Below are 14566 nucleotides of genomic sequence, written 5' to 3' on the forward strand. Positions count from 1 at the left end.
TTAAAGCTAGTGAGGGAGATAAGTGTTTCCAGTTTCAGAGATTTTTGTAGTTCGTTCCAGTCATTGGCAGCAGAGAACTGGAAGGAGAGGCGGCCAAAGAAAGAATTGGTTTTGGGGGTGACTAGAGAGATATACCTGCTGGAGCGTGTGCTACAGGTGGGAGATGCTATGGTGACCAGCGAGCTGAGATAAGGGGGGACTTTACCTAGCAGGGTCTTGTAGATGACATGGAGCCAGTGGGTTTGGCGACGAGTATGAAGCGAGGGCCAGCCAACGAGAGCGTACAGGTCGCAATGGTGGGTAGTATATGGGGCTTTGGTGATAAAACGGATTGCACTGTGATAGACTGCATCCAATTTGTTGAGTAGGGTATTGGAGGCTATTTTGTAAATGACATCGCCAAAGTCGAGGATTGGTAGGATGGTCAGTTTTACAAGGGTATGTTTGGCAGCATAAGTGAAGGATGCTTTGTTGCGAAATAGGAAGCCAATTCTAGATTTAACTTTGGATTGGAGATGTTTGATATGGGTCTGGAAGGAGAGTTTACAGTCTAACCAGACACCTAAGTATTTGTAGTTGTCCACGTATTCTAAGTCAGAGCCGTCCAGAGTAGTGATGTTGGACAGGCGGGTAGGTGCAGGTAGCGATCGGTTGAAGAGCATGCATTTAGTTTTACTTGTATTTAAGAGCAATTGGAGGCCACGGAAGGAGAGTTGTATGGCATTGAAGCTTGCCTGGAGGGTTGTTAACACACTGTCCAAAGAAGGGCCGGAAGTATACAGAATGGTGTCGTCTGCGTAGAGGTGGATCAGGGACTCACCAGCAGCAAGAGCGACCTCATTGATGTATACAGAGAAGAGAGTCGGTCCAAGAATTGAACCCTGTGGCACCCCCATAGAGACTGCCAGAGGTCCGGACAGCAGACCCTCCGATTTGACACACTGAACTCTATCAGAGAAGTAGTTGGTGAACCAGGCGAGGCAATCATTTGAAAAACCAAGGCTGTCAAGTCTGCCGATGAGGATATGGTGATTGACAGAGTCGAAAGCCTTGGCCAGATCAATGAATACGGCTGCACAGTAATGTTTCTTATCGATGGCGGTTAAGATATCGTTTAGGACCTTGAGCGTGGCTGAGGTGCACCCATGACCAGCTCTGAAACCAGATTGCATAGCAGAGAAGGTATGGTGAGATTCGAAATGGTCGGTAATCTGTTTGTTGACTTGGCTTTCGAAGACCTTAGAAAGGCACGGTAGGATAGATATAGGTCTGTAGCAGTTTGGGTCAAGAGTGTCCCCCCCTTTGAAGAGGGGGATGACCGCAGCTGCTTTCCAATCTTTGGGAATCTCAGACGACACGAAAGAGAGGTTGAACAGGCTAGTAATAGGGGTGGCAACAATTTCGGCAGATAACTTTAGAAAGAAAGGGTCCAGATTGTCTAGCCCGGCTGATTTGTAGGGGTCCAGATTTTGCAGCTCTTTCAGAACATCAGCTGAATGGATTTGGGAGAAGGAGAAATGGGGAAGGCTTGGGCGAGTTGCTGTTGGGGGTGCAGTGCTGTTGTCCGGGGTAGGAGTAGCCAGGTGGAAAGCATGGCCAGCCGTAGAAAAATGCTTATTGAAATTCTCAATTATGGTGGATTTATCAGTGGTGACAGTGTTTCCTATCTTCAGTGCAGTGGGCAACTGGGAGGAGGTGTTCTTATTCTCCATGGACTTTACAGTGTCCCAGAACTTTTTTGAGTTAGTGTTGCAGGAAGCAAATTTCTGCTTGAAAAAGCTAGCCTTGGCTTTTCTAACTGCCTGTGTATAATGGTTTCTAGCTTCCCTGAACAGCTGCATATCACGGGGGCTGTTCGATGCTAATGCAGAACGCCATAGGATGTTTTTGTGTTGGTTAAGGGCAGTCAGGTCTGGGGAGAACCAAGGGCTATATCTGTTCCTGGTTCTAAATTTCTTGAATGGGGCATGTTTATTTAAGATGGTTAGGAAGGCATTTAAAAAAAATATCCAGGCATCCTCTACTGACGGGATGAGATCAATATCCTTCCAGGATACCCCGGCCAGGTCGATTAGAAAGGCCTGCTCGCAGAAGTGTTTCAGGGAGCATTTTAGAGTGATGAGTGGAGGTCGTTTGACCGCTGACCCATTACGGATGCAGGCAATGAGGCAGTGATCGCTGAGATCTTGGTTGAAGACAGCAGAGGTGTATTTAGAGGGGAAGTTGGTTAGGATGATATCTATGAGGGTGCCCGTGTTTAAGGTTTTGGGGAGGTACCTGGTAGGTTCATTGATAATTTGTGTGAGATTGAGGGCATCAAGTTTAGATTGTAGGATGGCTGGGGTGTTAAGCATGTTCCAGTTTAGGTCACCTAGCAGCACGAACTCTGAAGATAGATGGGGGGCAATCAGTTCACATATGGTGTCCAGAGCACAGCTGGGGGCAGAGGGTGGTCTATAGCAGGCGGCAACGGTGAGAGACTTGTTTTTAGAGGGGTGGATTTTTAAAAGTAGAAGTTCAAATTGTTTGGGTACAGACCTGGATAGTAGGACCGAACTCTGCAGGCTATCTTTTGCAGTAGATTGCAACACCGCCCCCTTTGGCAGTTCTATCTTGTCTGAAAATGTTGTAGTTTGGAATTAAAATGTCTGAATTTTTGGTGGTCTTCCTAAGCCAGGATTCAGACACAGCTAGAACATCCGGGTTGGCAGAGTGTGCTAAAGCAGTGAATAGAACAAACTTAGGGAGGAGGCTTCTAATGTTAACATGCATGAAACCAAGGCTATTATGGTTACAGAAGTCGTCAAAAGAGAGCGCCTGGGGAATAGGAGTGGAGCTAGGCACTGCAGGGCCTGGATTCACCTCTACATCGCCAGAGGAACATAGGAGGAGTAGAATAAGGGTACGGCTAAAAGCTATGAGAATTGGTCGTCTAGAACATCTGGAACATAGAGTAAAAGGAGGTTTCTGGGGGCGATAAAATAGCATCATGGGTGGTGGAACTAATAGGTTGGATAAGGTATAGTGAGCAGGACTAGAGGCTCTACAGTGAAATAAGCCAATAAACACTAACCAGAACAGCAATGGACAAGACATATTGACATTAAGGAGAGGCATGCTTAGTCGAGTGATCAAAAGGGTCCGGTGAGTGGAGAGGTTGGTTGGTGATTTAGACAGCTAGCCAGGGCATCGGTAGCAAGCTAGCATAGGATGGAGGTCTGTTGTTAGCCACCTCTTGCGTTCCGTCAGTAGATTAGTGGGGTTCCGTGTGGTAGAGGGGATTAATCCAAATCACACAACAACAACAAAAATAAAAACAATAGATATAGTTATAGAGGCCCAAGAAGAAAACATAATAATAATAATAAAAAATAAAAAAAATTGTCCGATTGTCTATTCAGATAGCAGCCGGTAAGACAGCTAACGGTTAGCAGGCCGCAGATGGGCGTTCAGGTAACGTCGCGACGGAGTAGCCAGCCGAATAACTCCTTCGGGTAGATAACGTCGGCAGTCCAGTTGTGAAGGCCCGGTGGGGCTCCGCGAAGGCAGTAAAACGGGTCCGGATAGGTGACTGCAGCCCAGGTGTGATTGATGGAACTCAGGAGTGATTGACGGAGCTTGCTAGCTCCGGAATAATTGATGTTTGCTCCGGAATCGACGAAGGCCGATAGTCACACGGATAGCAGCTAGCTAGCTGTGAGATCCGGGTATGAATGTCCAGAGAGCAGTCGAAATCCAGGGACATGGAGAGAAAAATTGGTCCGGTATGTTCCGTTCCGAGCCGCGCTGCGCCGTACAGAACTGGCGATAGATTTTCGAGCTAAAGGATAGCTGATGACCACAAACCGTGGTTAGCTGAATACTAACGATTTGCCAGTAAAGGAGCTAACTAGCTTCTGAACTAGCTTCTGGATTAGCTTCTGGCTAGTTTCAGGCTAGCTTCTTTGAGTTTCTGGCTAGCTTCTTGGAGGATTACAGATCTGAGGTAAATAATACTTTTTTATAAATATACATTGGTGAGGCGGGTTGCAGGAGAGTGTTTTGAAGATGAGTTGATGGAAAAAAAAAAAAAATGTATGTGAAAAAGTTGTAAATATATATATATACAGGACACGACAAGACGAGGACAAAAGACGTCTGAACTGCTATGCCACCTTGGTGAGATGAATAATGTAGGGTATGTAAACATTATATTAGGTAGCATAGTTTAAAGTGGCTAGTGATACATGTATTACATAAGGATGCAGTAGATGATATAGAGTACAGTATATACATATGAGATAAATAATGTAGGGTATGTAAACATTATATTAAGTAGCATTTTTTTTTTTATACCTTTATTTAACTAGGCAAGTCAGTTAAGAACAAATTATTATATTCAATGACGGCCTAGGAACAGTGGGTTAACTGCCTGTTCAGGGGCAGAACAACAGATTTGTACCTTGTCAGCTCAGGGGTTTGAACTTGCAACATTCCGGTACCTAGTCCAACGCTCTAACCACTAGGCTACCCTGCCACTAGTGTCCAGTGATATATTTTACATCAATTCCCATTATTAAAGTGGCTGGAGTTGAGTCAGTGTGTTGGCAGCAGCCACTCAATGTTAGTGGTGGCTGTTTAACAGTCTGATGGCCTTGAGATAGAAGCTGTTTTTCAGTCTCTCGGTCCCACCTGTACTGGCCTCGCCTTCTGGATGATAAAGGGGGTTAACAGGCAGTGGCTTGGGTGGTTGTTGTCCTTGATGATCTTTATGGCCTTCCTGTGACATCGGGTGGTGCAGGTGTCCTAGAGGGCAGGTAGTTTGCCCCCGGTGATGCGTTGTGCAGACCTCACTACCCTCTGGAGAGCCTTACGGTTGTGGTCGGAGCAGTTGCCGTACCAGGCGGTGATACAGCCCGACAGGATGCTCTCGATTGTGCATCTGTAGAAGTTTGTGAGTGTTTTTGGTGACAAGCCAAATTTCTTCAGCCTCCTGAGGTTGAAGAGGCGCTGCTGCGCCTTCTTCACAATGCTGTCTGTGTGGGTGGACCAATTCAGTTTGTCTGTGATGTGTACGCTGAGGAACTTAAAACGTACTACCCTCTCCACTACTGTCCCATCGATGTGGATAGGGGGGTGCTCCCTCTGCTGTTTCCTGAAGTCCACAATCATCTCCTTAGTTTTGTTGACGTTGAGTGTGAGGTTATTTTCAGGACACCACACTCCGAGGGCCCTCACCTCCTCCCTGTAGGCCGTCTCGTCATTGTTGGTAATCAAGCCTACCACTGTAGTGTCGTCTGCAAACTTGATGATTGAGTTGGAGGCGTGCGTGGCCACGCAGTCGTTGGTGAACAGGGAGTAGAGGAGAGGGCTCAGAACGCACCCTTCTGGGGCCCCAGTGTTGAGGATCAGCGGGGTGGAGATGTTGTTACCTACCCTCACCACCTGGGGGGCGGCCCGTCAGGAAGTCCAGTACCCAGTTGCACAGGGCTGGGTCGAGACCCAGGGTCTCGAGCTTGATGACGAGTTTGGAGGGTACTATGGTGTTAAATGCTGAGCTGTAGCCGATGAACAGCATTCTCACATAGGTATTCCTCTTGTCCAGATGGGTTAGGGCAGTGTGCAGTGTGGTTGAGATTGCATCGTCTGTGGACCTATTTGGGCGGTAAGCAAATTGGAGTGGGTCTAGGGTGTCAGGTAGGGTGGAGGTGATATGGTCCTTGACTAGTCTCTCAAAGCACTTCATGATGACGGAAGTCACTGCTTTTCAGTTTCATGCGAATGCTGCCATCAATCCACGGTTTCTGGTTTGGGAATGTTTTAATCGTTGCTATGGGAACGACATCTTCAATGCACATTCTAATGAACTCGCACACCGAATCGGCGTATTCATCAATGTTGTTGTTCGCCGCAATGCGGAACATATCCCAGTCCACGTGATGGAAGCAGTCTTGGAGCGTGGAGTCAGATTGGTTGGACCAGCGTTGAACAGACCTCAGCGTGGGAGCTTCTTGTTTTAGCTTCTGTCTGTAGGCAGGGAGCAACAAAATGGAGTCGTGGTCAGCTTTTCCGAAAGGGGGGCGGGGGAGGGCCTTATATGCGTCGCGGAAGTTAGAATAGCAATGATCCAAGGTTTTACCAGCCCTGGTTGCGCAATCGATATGCTGATACAATTTAGGGAGTCTTGTTTTCAGATTAGCCTTGTTAAAATCCCCAGCTACAATGAATGCAGCCTCAGGATATGTGGTTTCCAGTTTGCAAAGAGTCAAATGAAGTTCGTTCAGAGCCATCGATGTGTCTGCTTGGGGGGGAATATATATGGCTGTGATTATAATCGAAGAGAATTCCCTTGGTAGATAATGTGGTCGACATTTGATTGTGAGGAATTCTAAATCAGGTGAACTTGAGGTGGACTTGAGTTCCTGTATGTTGTTGTGACCACACCACGGCTCGTTAACCATAAGGCCTACGCCCCGCCCCTCTTCTTATCAGAAAGATGTTTGTTTCTGTCGGGGCGATGCGTGGAGAAACCAGCTGGTCATGCCCAAAACACAGGGTGGAAAACACTGACCAACCCAAAACACTGACCAACCCAAAACACTGACCAACCCAAAACACTGACCAACCCAAAACACAGGGGGGAAAACACGGACCAACCCAAAACACTGACCAACCCAAAACACAGGGTGTAAAACACTGACCAACCCAAAACACTGACCAACCCAAAACACTGACCAACCCAAAACACTGACCAACCCAAAACACTGACCAACCCAAAACACAGGGTGTAAAACACTGACCAACCCAAAACACTGACCAACCCAAAACACTGACCAACCCAAAACACTGACCAACCCAAAACACTGACCAACCCAAAACACTGACCAACCCAAAACACTGACCAACCCAAAACACTGACCAACCCAAAACACTGACCAACCCAAAGCACAGGGCGGAAAACACTGACCAACCCAAAACACTGACCAACCCAAAACACTGACCAACCCAAAACACCTCCAACTCAAAACAAAATAATCCCGCACAAACAAGAGCGAGCCTCACAAGCTTAAATAGGCGAGCAAATCAAGAATACACAAATAGGAACAGGTGCAACCAATAAGGTTAAACTAACAGAAAAGGAAAAAGAGATTGGTGGCGGCTAGTAGGCCGGTGACAACGAACAGGCAGGGGAGCCAACTTCGGCGGGAATCGTGACAGGTAAAGTATCTCCATCTCTTCAATCCACTATAAAAGATATAAAGGTTTAGAATGAAGCAACAACATTCATAGTAAATTGACCAGTAATTGTAGGAAACATGAGAATCATAAAGACTGTGATTACTTTGGTTCTCTGATGACGTCCTGTCATCAGCTCCCCTGAGGACAAGAACAGATAGTCAGTCAGAACATACATGTTGGTGAGCAAACATTAAAAACATGACATTCTCTCAGAGGACCTGAGGACCTGCCCTGAGGGTCAGACATGTTCTAAAAAGGTCAAACTCTCCTGAAAACTGAATCCGATTTGCTCTACAAAAAGATTCACAGGTCTGGTCTGAAGGTAACCTGGTATAAATGAATAGAGTCTAATGGACAGTATATGGGTCATTCCTAGTTATATCCTGATCTAATACAGGACTGGTCTGAAGGTAACCTGGTATAAATGAATAGAGTCTAATGGACAGTATATGGGTCATTCCTAGTTATATCCTGATCTAATACAGGACTGGTCTGAAGGTAACCTGGTATAAATGAATAGAGTCTAATGGACAGTATATGGGTCATTCCTAGTTATATCCTGATCTAATACAGGACTGGTCTGAAGGTAACCTGGTATAAATGAATAGAGTCTAATGGACAGTATATGGGTCATTCCTAGTTATATCCTGATCTAATACAGGACTGGTCTGAAGGTAACCTGGTATAAATGAATAGAGTCTAATGGACAGTATATGGGTCATTCCTAGTTATATCCTGATCTAATACAGGACTGGTCTGAAGGTAACCTGGTATAAATGAATAGAGTCTAATGGACAGTATATGGGTCATTCCTAGTTATATCCTGATCTAATACAGGACTGGTCTGAAGGTAACCTGGTATAAATGAATAGAGTCTAATGGACAGTATATGGGTCATTCCTAGTTATGTCCTGATTTTTCTAATTCAGTGCATTCATAAAGTGACTTATTCCACATTATTTATTCCACATTATTTCTCAATCTACACACACTACCCCATAATGACATCACAATTGTAACGTCGGGAGAGTGATGGGTGTGGCGCAGAGAGCAGAAGTTCACGGGGAAAAAAACGCTTTAATGTCCACAGGAACAGGTACAAAAATGGGTGAAGCCAAAACACAGGCGTAAACCAAAAAACCCAAAACAGACAATACACCACCTTCGTACAAAATACAATAAGCCCGAAAAAACACAAGCGGGCTAAACAAACTTAAATAATACCCAAAACCCCAACAAGGAACAGCTGAAAACAATTAGACAGAAACAAACGAAAAGGAAAAAGGGACAACTGATTAGGAATAGGTGATATTCGTAACAACAATACCCCATAATGACATCACAATACCCCATACTGACATCACAATACCCCATAATGACATCACAATACCCCATAATGACATCACAATACCCTACAATGACAAAGCAAAAACAGGTCTTCAGAAATGTTTACAAATTAATAAAATAAATGTAAACTGAAAGTTCACTTGTTTAATGATGAGACATCAATGACCAGTCAGAGATCAAGGACCAGTCAGAGATCAAGGACCAGTCAGAGATCAAGGACCAGTCAGAGATCAAGGACCAGTCAGACATCAAGGTTAAACTCACCTATGTTTTCTCCACATGTAGACACCAGCTGAAGCTGTGAGAACTACAAAAGCTCCGAGAACTATAACAGCTGCAGCTATTAGTAGACCAACCTTCCACCAGTAGGGTAATATAGGAAACACGTCATCTGAAACAGAGAAGTCATGTCATACCATTACAACACTACATATATACTGTACAGGAAGTAAAGCATCATTTATACATACTACTGAACAGACCAATAAGGTCATCCCTTAGGAAACCGTCCTCCACCAACTAGTCTAACTAACAAGAGGTCTCAGGTATTTGGGTTAACCAATGAAGACCTCACCTGGGACATGAATCTCTGTCTCCTTCAGGTGATTGATCTCCGTCTGGTGAACTCTACAGGTGAACCTGTTGGTGTCAGTCTGGTCCACAGTGACATGTTGTCTCAGAGCGTAGAGGTCCTCTGAGTCTCTGTGTCTCTCTGGAGGTCCATCAGCAGGGAGGATGGTTCCAGAACTGTCCAGCCACTCCATCTCAGGTTCAGGAAACCAGCCTCCAGACTCACACTTCAGGACCACCCCCCAGCCTTTAGTTCCATCAATAGAGATCACTGGCTGAGATACAGCACCTATACAGATACAAGATAAAACAGAGATCACTGGCTGAGATACAGCACCTACAGATACAAGATAAAACAGAGATCACTGGCTGAGATACAGCACCTACACAGATACAAGATAAAACAGAGATCACTGGCTGAGATACAGCACCTACACAGATACAAGATACAACTGAGTATTGACAGAAAGATGGTCAGAAGTCATGAACAGAACCCTGCAGCACTCCAATATTAACAGAACCCTGCAGCACTCCAATATTAACAGAACCCTGCAGCACCCCAATATTAACAGAACCCTGCAGCACTCCAGTATTAACAGAACCCTGCAGCACTCCAATATTAACAGAACCCTGCAGCACTTCAATATTAACAGAACCCTGCAGCACTCCAGTATTAACAGAACCCTGCAGCACTCCAGTATTAACAGAACCCTGCAGCACTCCAGTATTAACAGAACCCTGCAGCACTCCAATATTAACAGAACCCTGCAGCACTCCAGTATTAACAGAACCCTGCAGCACTCCAGTATTAACAGAACCCTGCAGCACTCCAGTATTAACAGAACCCTGCAGCACTCCAATATTAACAGAACCCTGCAGCACTCCAGTATTACCAGAACCCTGCAGCACTCCAGTATTAACAGAACCCTGCAGCACTCCAGTATTAACAGAACCCTGCAGTACTCCAGTATTAACAGAACCCTGCAACACTCCAGTATTAACAGAACCCTACAGCACTCCCGTATTACCATGTCATCAACCTGAATACATTGTGATGTAACACTGAGATCATCATTAAACCATAACAGCTTTACTTGACAGACATCAATAATTCACTGTGTCTAAAGCCTTGGACAAATCAATTAGCAAAACAGCACAATGCTGTTGACTATACATTACATTCTCTACAGTATGTATCACCATCAGTACATAGTAACTACTGTGAGTCAACAGTAGGTAGTAGGAATATTGGGACACAGACAGTGAGTCAACAGTAGGTAGTAGGAATATTGGGACACAGGCAGTGAGTCAACAGTAGGTAGTAGGAATATTGGGACACACCCAGTGAGTCAACAGCAGGTAGTAGGAATATTGGGACACAGGCAGTGAGTCAACAGTAGGTAGTAGGAATATTGGGACACTACTGTAGGTAGTAGGAATATTGGGACATAGAGAGTGAGTCAACAGTAGGTAGTAGGAATATTGGGACACAGCCAGTGAGTCAACAGTAGGTGGTAGGAATATTGGGACACAGCCAGTGAGTCAACAGTAGGTGGTAGGAATATTGGGACACAGACAGTGTGAGAGACCAGCAGAATACATGATCTCTAACAGAGGAAGGAATGATAAGGGAGGAAGACCAGCTGAATACATGATCTATAACAGAGGAAGGAATGATGAGGGAGGAAGACCAGCTGAATACATGATGAGGGAAGAAGACCAGCTGAATACATGACCTCTAACAGAGGAAGGAATGATGAGGGAGGAAGACATGTTGATATTTCAGCAGCCAATCATTTAGCCAGATTTACCAATACAACCTCTGATCACATCTCCAGTGTTCATGACTCACCAACAAAGAGTTGAACGGTGGTTTCCTTCACCTGGCTGGTCAGTGTTGGAATGAAGCACCTGTAGCTTCCAGCATCAGAGAGAGTAACTCTGGTCAGCTTTAAGGAGACGATGCCGTTCTTCAGTTCTTCATGAAACATTGATGTCCTTCCCCTGTAGGATGGAAACTGATCCTCATTGGAGTCTCGACCTTGACGGTAAAGATGGACGTTCCTTGTTTTCAGTTTCAATCCTGTCCACTCCACTGCCATGTCCTCAGCACTGTTACTGGGTTTCAGGAAACATGGCAGAATGACGTCATCACCAGCTAAGGCAACGACTCGGTCAGGCGGTCCAACAACCTGAACCTCAGACGACCCTGGAGAAAAACAAAGGACACACAGTTAAAGACAACTGGTAACTTCCTGTTGCTCCATGGATTCTGGCCCATATGACATCATTCATTCCTATGTGACTCAATAGCATTGTGGCCAAATGAAGGCTGCTAAGGTGGTGTCTCATGTGGGACATTTTTGTAGACAGTTTTAGCTACTCCAGGAAGTGACGTTGCTAGCTCAATGCTGCTCCCTCTCATTAAGTAACTCAAGTTGTAGGCCAACTATACACTGAGCATACAAAACATTATGAACACCTGAGCTGTGTTCGAATACCCATACTAACTTGCTGTATACTACATACTTAATGAGTATATATTACATACTATTAGTTCATTTTAGTATACTGTATACTACATACTTATTGAGTATATACTACATACTATTAGTTCATTTTAGTATACTGTAACTACATACTTATTGAGTATATACTACATACTATTAGTTCATTTTAGTATACTGTAACTGAACAGGATCCTTTCAGTTGAGTGTACTAGCTCTTCGCCGGAAGTTGATGCTGTTGCTATGCAACCTCTTACTATCTAGAATAACAAATGACTACGACATTTTACGACTTCGGGTGTGTTCTTAAATTTAATCTGGAGTGCCAGAGTCCAAAATTCAGAGCATTGTCAGATTGTCCATTTGTAAATTCAAAGTGTTTCGCTCTCGGGGCACAAACTATACGCTCGGGCCGAGGAGTAGGGTTGATATGAGCATTCTGACCATACAACGGTAGTCAAGTACCCAAGCTGGCTAGCTTGCTAGCTAATCCAGACACAAATGAGACCACTCTGACCATTTATTTAGAGAGGTGACTAACTGTGCTGTTGGCAACAATTTAATTTAGCTTTTTTGCTGACGTTAACTGACATCATTCATATTCAAAGGGTGTTGAGCACTCATAAATTAATTATTCTGTGCTCTGGTACTCTCAGATAAGAGTGCTCTGAAATCGGTGTAGATATCCAGAGCGAATTTACGAAAGCACCCGAATGTCCATTGAGAACGCACAACGACTACACCATTTAGCTAAGCTCAGAATGATGGGAATCATCAAGTCAATAAACGTTGGGTAGTTAGATATCCAGTAGTATATACTGGCAAGTTTGATGTATAATATAATATAATTTTCTTCAAATCTTCTTTTATTTTACCTTTATATATATATATATTTATTTATTTTATTTTATTATTTTAGTCAGTTAAGAACATATTTATTTTATTTTATCTTTATTTAACCAGGTAAGTCAGTTAAGAACAAATTCTTATTTTCAATGACGGTCTAGGAACAGTGGGGTTAACTGGTCTAGGAACAGTGGGTTAACTGGTCTAGGAACAGTGGGTTAACTGGTCTAGGAACAGTGGGTTAACTGGTCTAGGAACAGTGGGTTAACTGGTCTAGGAACAGTGGGGTTAACTGGTCTAGGAACAGTGGGTTAACTGGTCTAGGAACAGTGGGGTTAACTGGTCTAGGAACAGTGGGTTAACTGGTCTAGGAACAGTGGGGTTAACTGGTCTAGGAACAGTGGGGTTAACTGGCCTAGGAACAGTGGGTTAACTGCCTGTTCAGGGGCAGAACGACAGATTTGTACCTTGTCAGCTCGGGGGATTTGAACTTGCAACCTTTCGGTTATTAGTCAAACGCTCTAACCACTAGGCTATGCTGATACCTCTATTTTCTGAAGAATTGAAGGCCCTAAAGTACGTTGATAATAATGTCCTCTGCGAGTATAGCTCATATTTTGGCGAATTTAGTACAACATCCGTTAACTTTTTGCATACTAACTATATCCATACTACGACCAATAAGCATCCTATATACTCAATTCCGTCACAAATAGTACAGTTAGTGTGGTTAGTATGAGTATTCGAACACAGCTCTGCTCTTTCCATGACATAGACTGACCAGGTGAATCCAGGTGAAAGCTATGATCCCTTTATTTTCTAGGGGGTAGATCAGCTTTAATATTGTAGATAGATTGTAGCTTCTGCCAAGACTTTGCTCTGTTGGGTGAGGGTCAGAAAACCCCCTTTCTCTCTCTTCCCCTCACCAGTTTATGACCCCCCATAAATACCGAAACTCTCTCTCTCCATTCTATAGAATGGACTTTTGAAAATCCTTTGTTACCACAGAGAGAACCTAGAACGAGGATACAGACAACCGCCGAAATATCTATCTATGAGAACATTTCCGAATGGTACTCTGAAATATCCATCTAACAACCACGAAAGGCTTTGATCTTTGGGGAAACACAACCAGAGAGACTCTGATCTCCAGCAGACGGATCAGAGGACAACAGAGAGGACAACAGAGAGGACAACAGAGAGGACAACAGAGAGGACAACAGAGAGGACAACAGAGAGGACAACAGAGAGGACAACAGAGAGGACAACAGAGAGGACAACAGAGAGGACAACAGAGAGGACAACAGAGAGGACAACAGCAACATATCCAAATATAAATATAATGAGCATTTTGTTCATGTAAAGGTACAGTTGAAGTCGAAAGTTTACATACACTTAGGTTGGAGTCATTAAAATTCGTTTTTCAATCACTCAACAAATTTCTTCTTAACAAACTACAGTTTTGGCAAGTCGGTTAGGACATCTACTTTGTGCATGACACAAGTCATTTTTCCAACAATTGTTTACAGACAGATTATTTTCACTTATAATTCACTGTATCACAATTCCAGTGGGTCAGAAGTTTACATACACTATGTTGACTGTGCCTTTAAACAGCTTGTAGAATTCCAGAAAATTATGTCATGGCTTTAGAAGATTCTGATAGGCTCATTTACATAATTTGAGTCAATTGGAGGTGTACCTGTGGATGTATTTCAAGGCCTACCTTCAAACTCAGTGCCTCTTGAAATCATGGGAAAATCCAAAGAAAATCAGCCAAGACCTCATAGAGGGGACAAATTGTAAATTGTAGACCTCCACAAGCCTGATTCATCCTTGGGAGCAATTTCCAAATGCCTGAAGGTACCACGTTCATCTGTACAAACAATAGTACGCAAGTATAAACACTATGGGACCACGCAGCCGTCATACCGCTCAGGAAGGAGACGTGTTCTGTCTCGTAGGGATGAACGTACTTTGGTGCGAAAAGTGCAAATCAATCCCAGAACAACAGCAAAGGACCTTGTGAAGAGGATGGAGGAAACAGTTACAAAAGTATCTATTTCCACAGTAAAACA

The 14566-nt window shown here is 44.1% G+C and overlaps 2 protein-coding genes across 11 annotated transcripts in view; one reads left to right on the top strand and one right to left on the bottom strand.

Moving 5' to 3' along the window:
• LOC109882060 (butyrophilin subfamily 1 member A1-like) overlaps positions 1 to 14566 on the bottom strand; it is a 329983-nt gene that overhangs the window by 297425 nt on the left and 17992 nt on the right. For all 8 annotated transcript variants that reach the window (XM_031791507.1, XM_031791513.1, XM_031791509.1 and 5 more), the window contains 2 exons: positions 10988 to 11344; positions 9140 to 9424 (listed from right to left, as the gene is read on the bottom strand). In XM_031791507.1, coding sequence (XP_031647367.1) covers positions 9140 to 9424; positions 10988 to 11344 — 642 coding nt within the window. The remainder of the gene's footprint in view (positions 1 to 9139; positions 9425 to 10987; positions 11345 to 14566) is intronic.
• LOC109882059 (Fc receptor-like protein 5) overlaps positions 1 to 14566 on the top strand; it is a 305344-nt gene that overhangs the window by 181725 nt on the left and 109053 nt on the right. The gene's annotated exons all lie outside the window — the stretch shown is intronic.

Source organism: Oncorhynchus kisutch, linkage group LG16 (genome assembly GCF_002021735.2).
Source record: "Oncorhynchus kisutch isolate 150728-3 linkage group LG16, Okis_V2, whole genome shotgun sequence".
Lineage (NCBI taxonomy): Eukaryota > Metazoa > Chordata > Actinopteri > Salmoniformes > Salmonidae > Oncorhynchus > Oncorhynchus kisutch.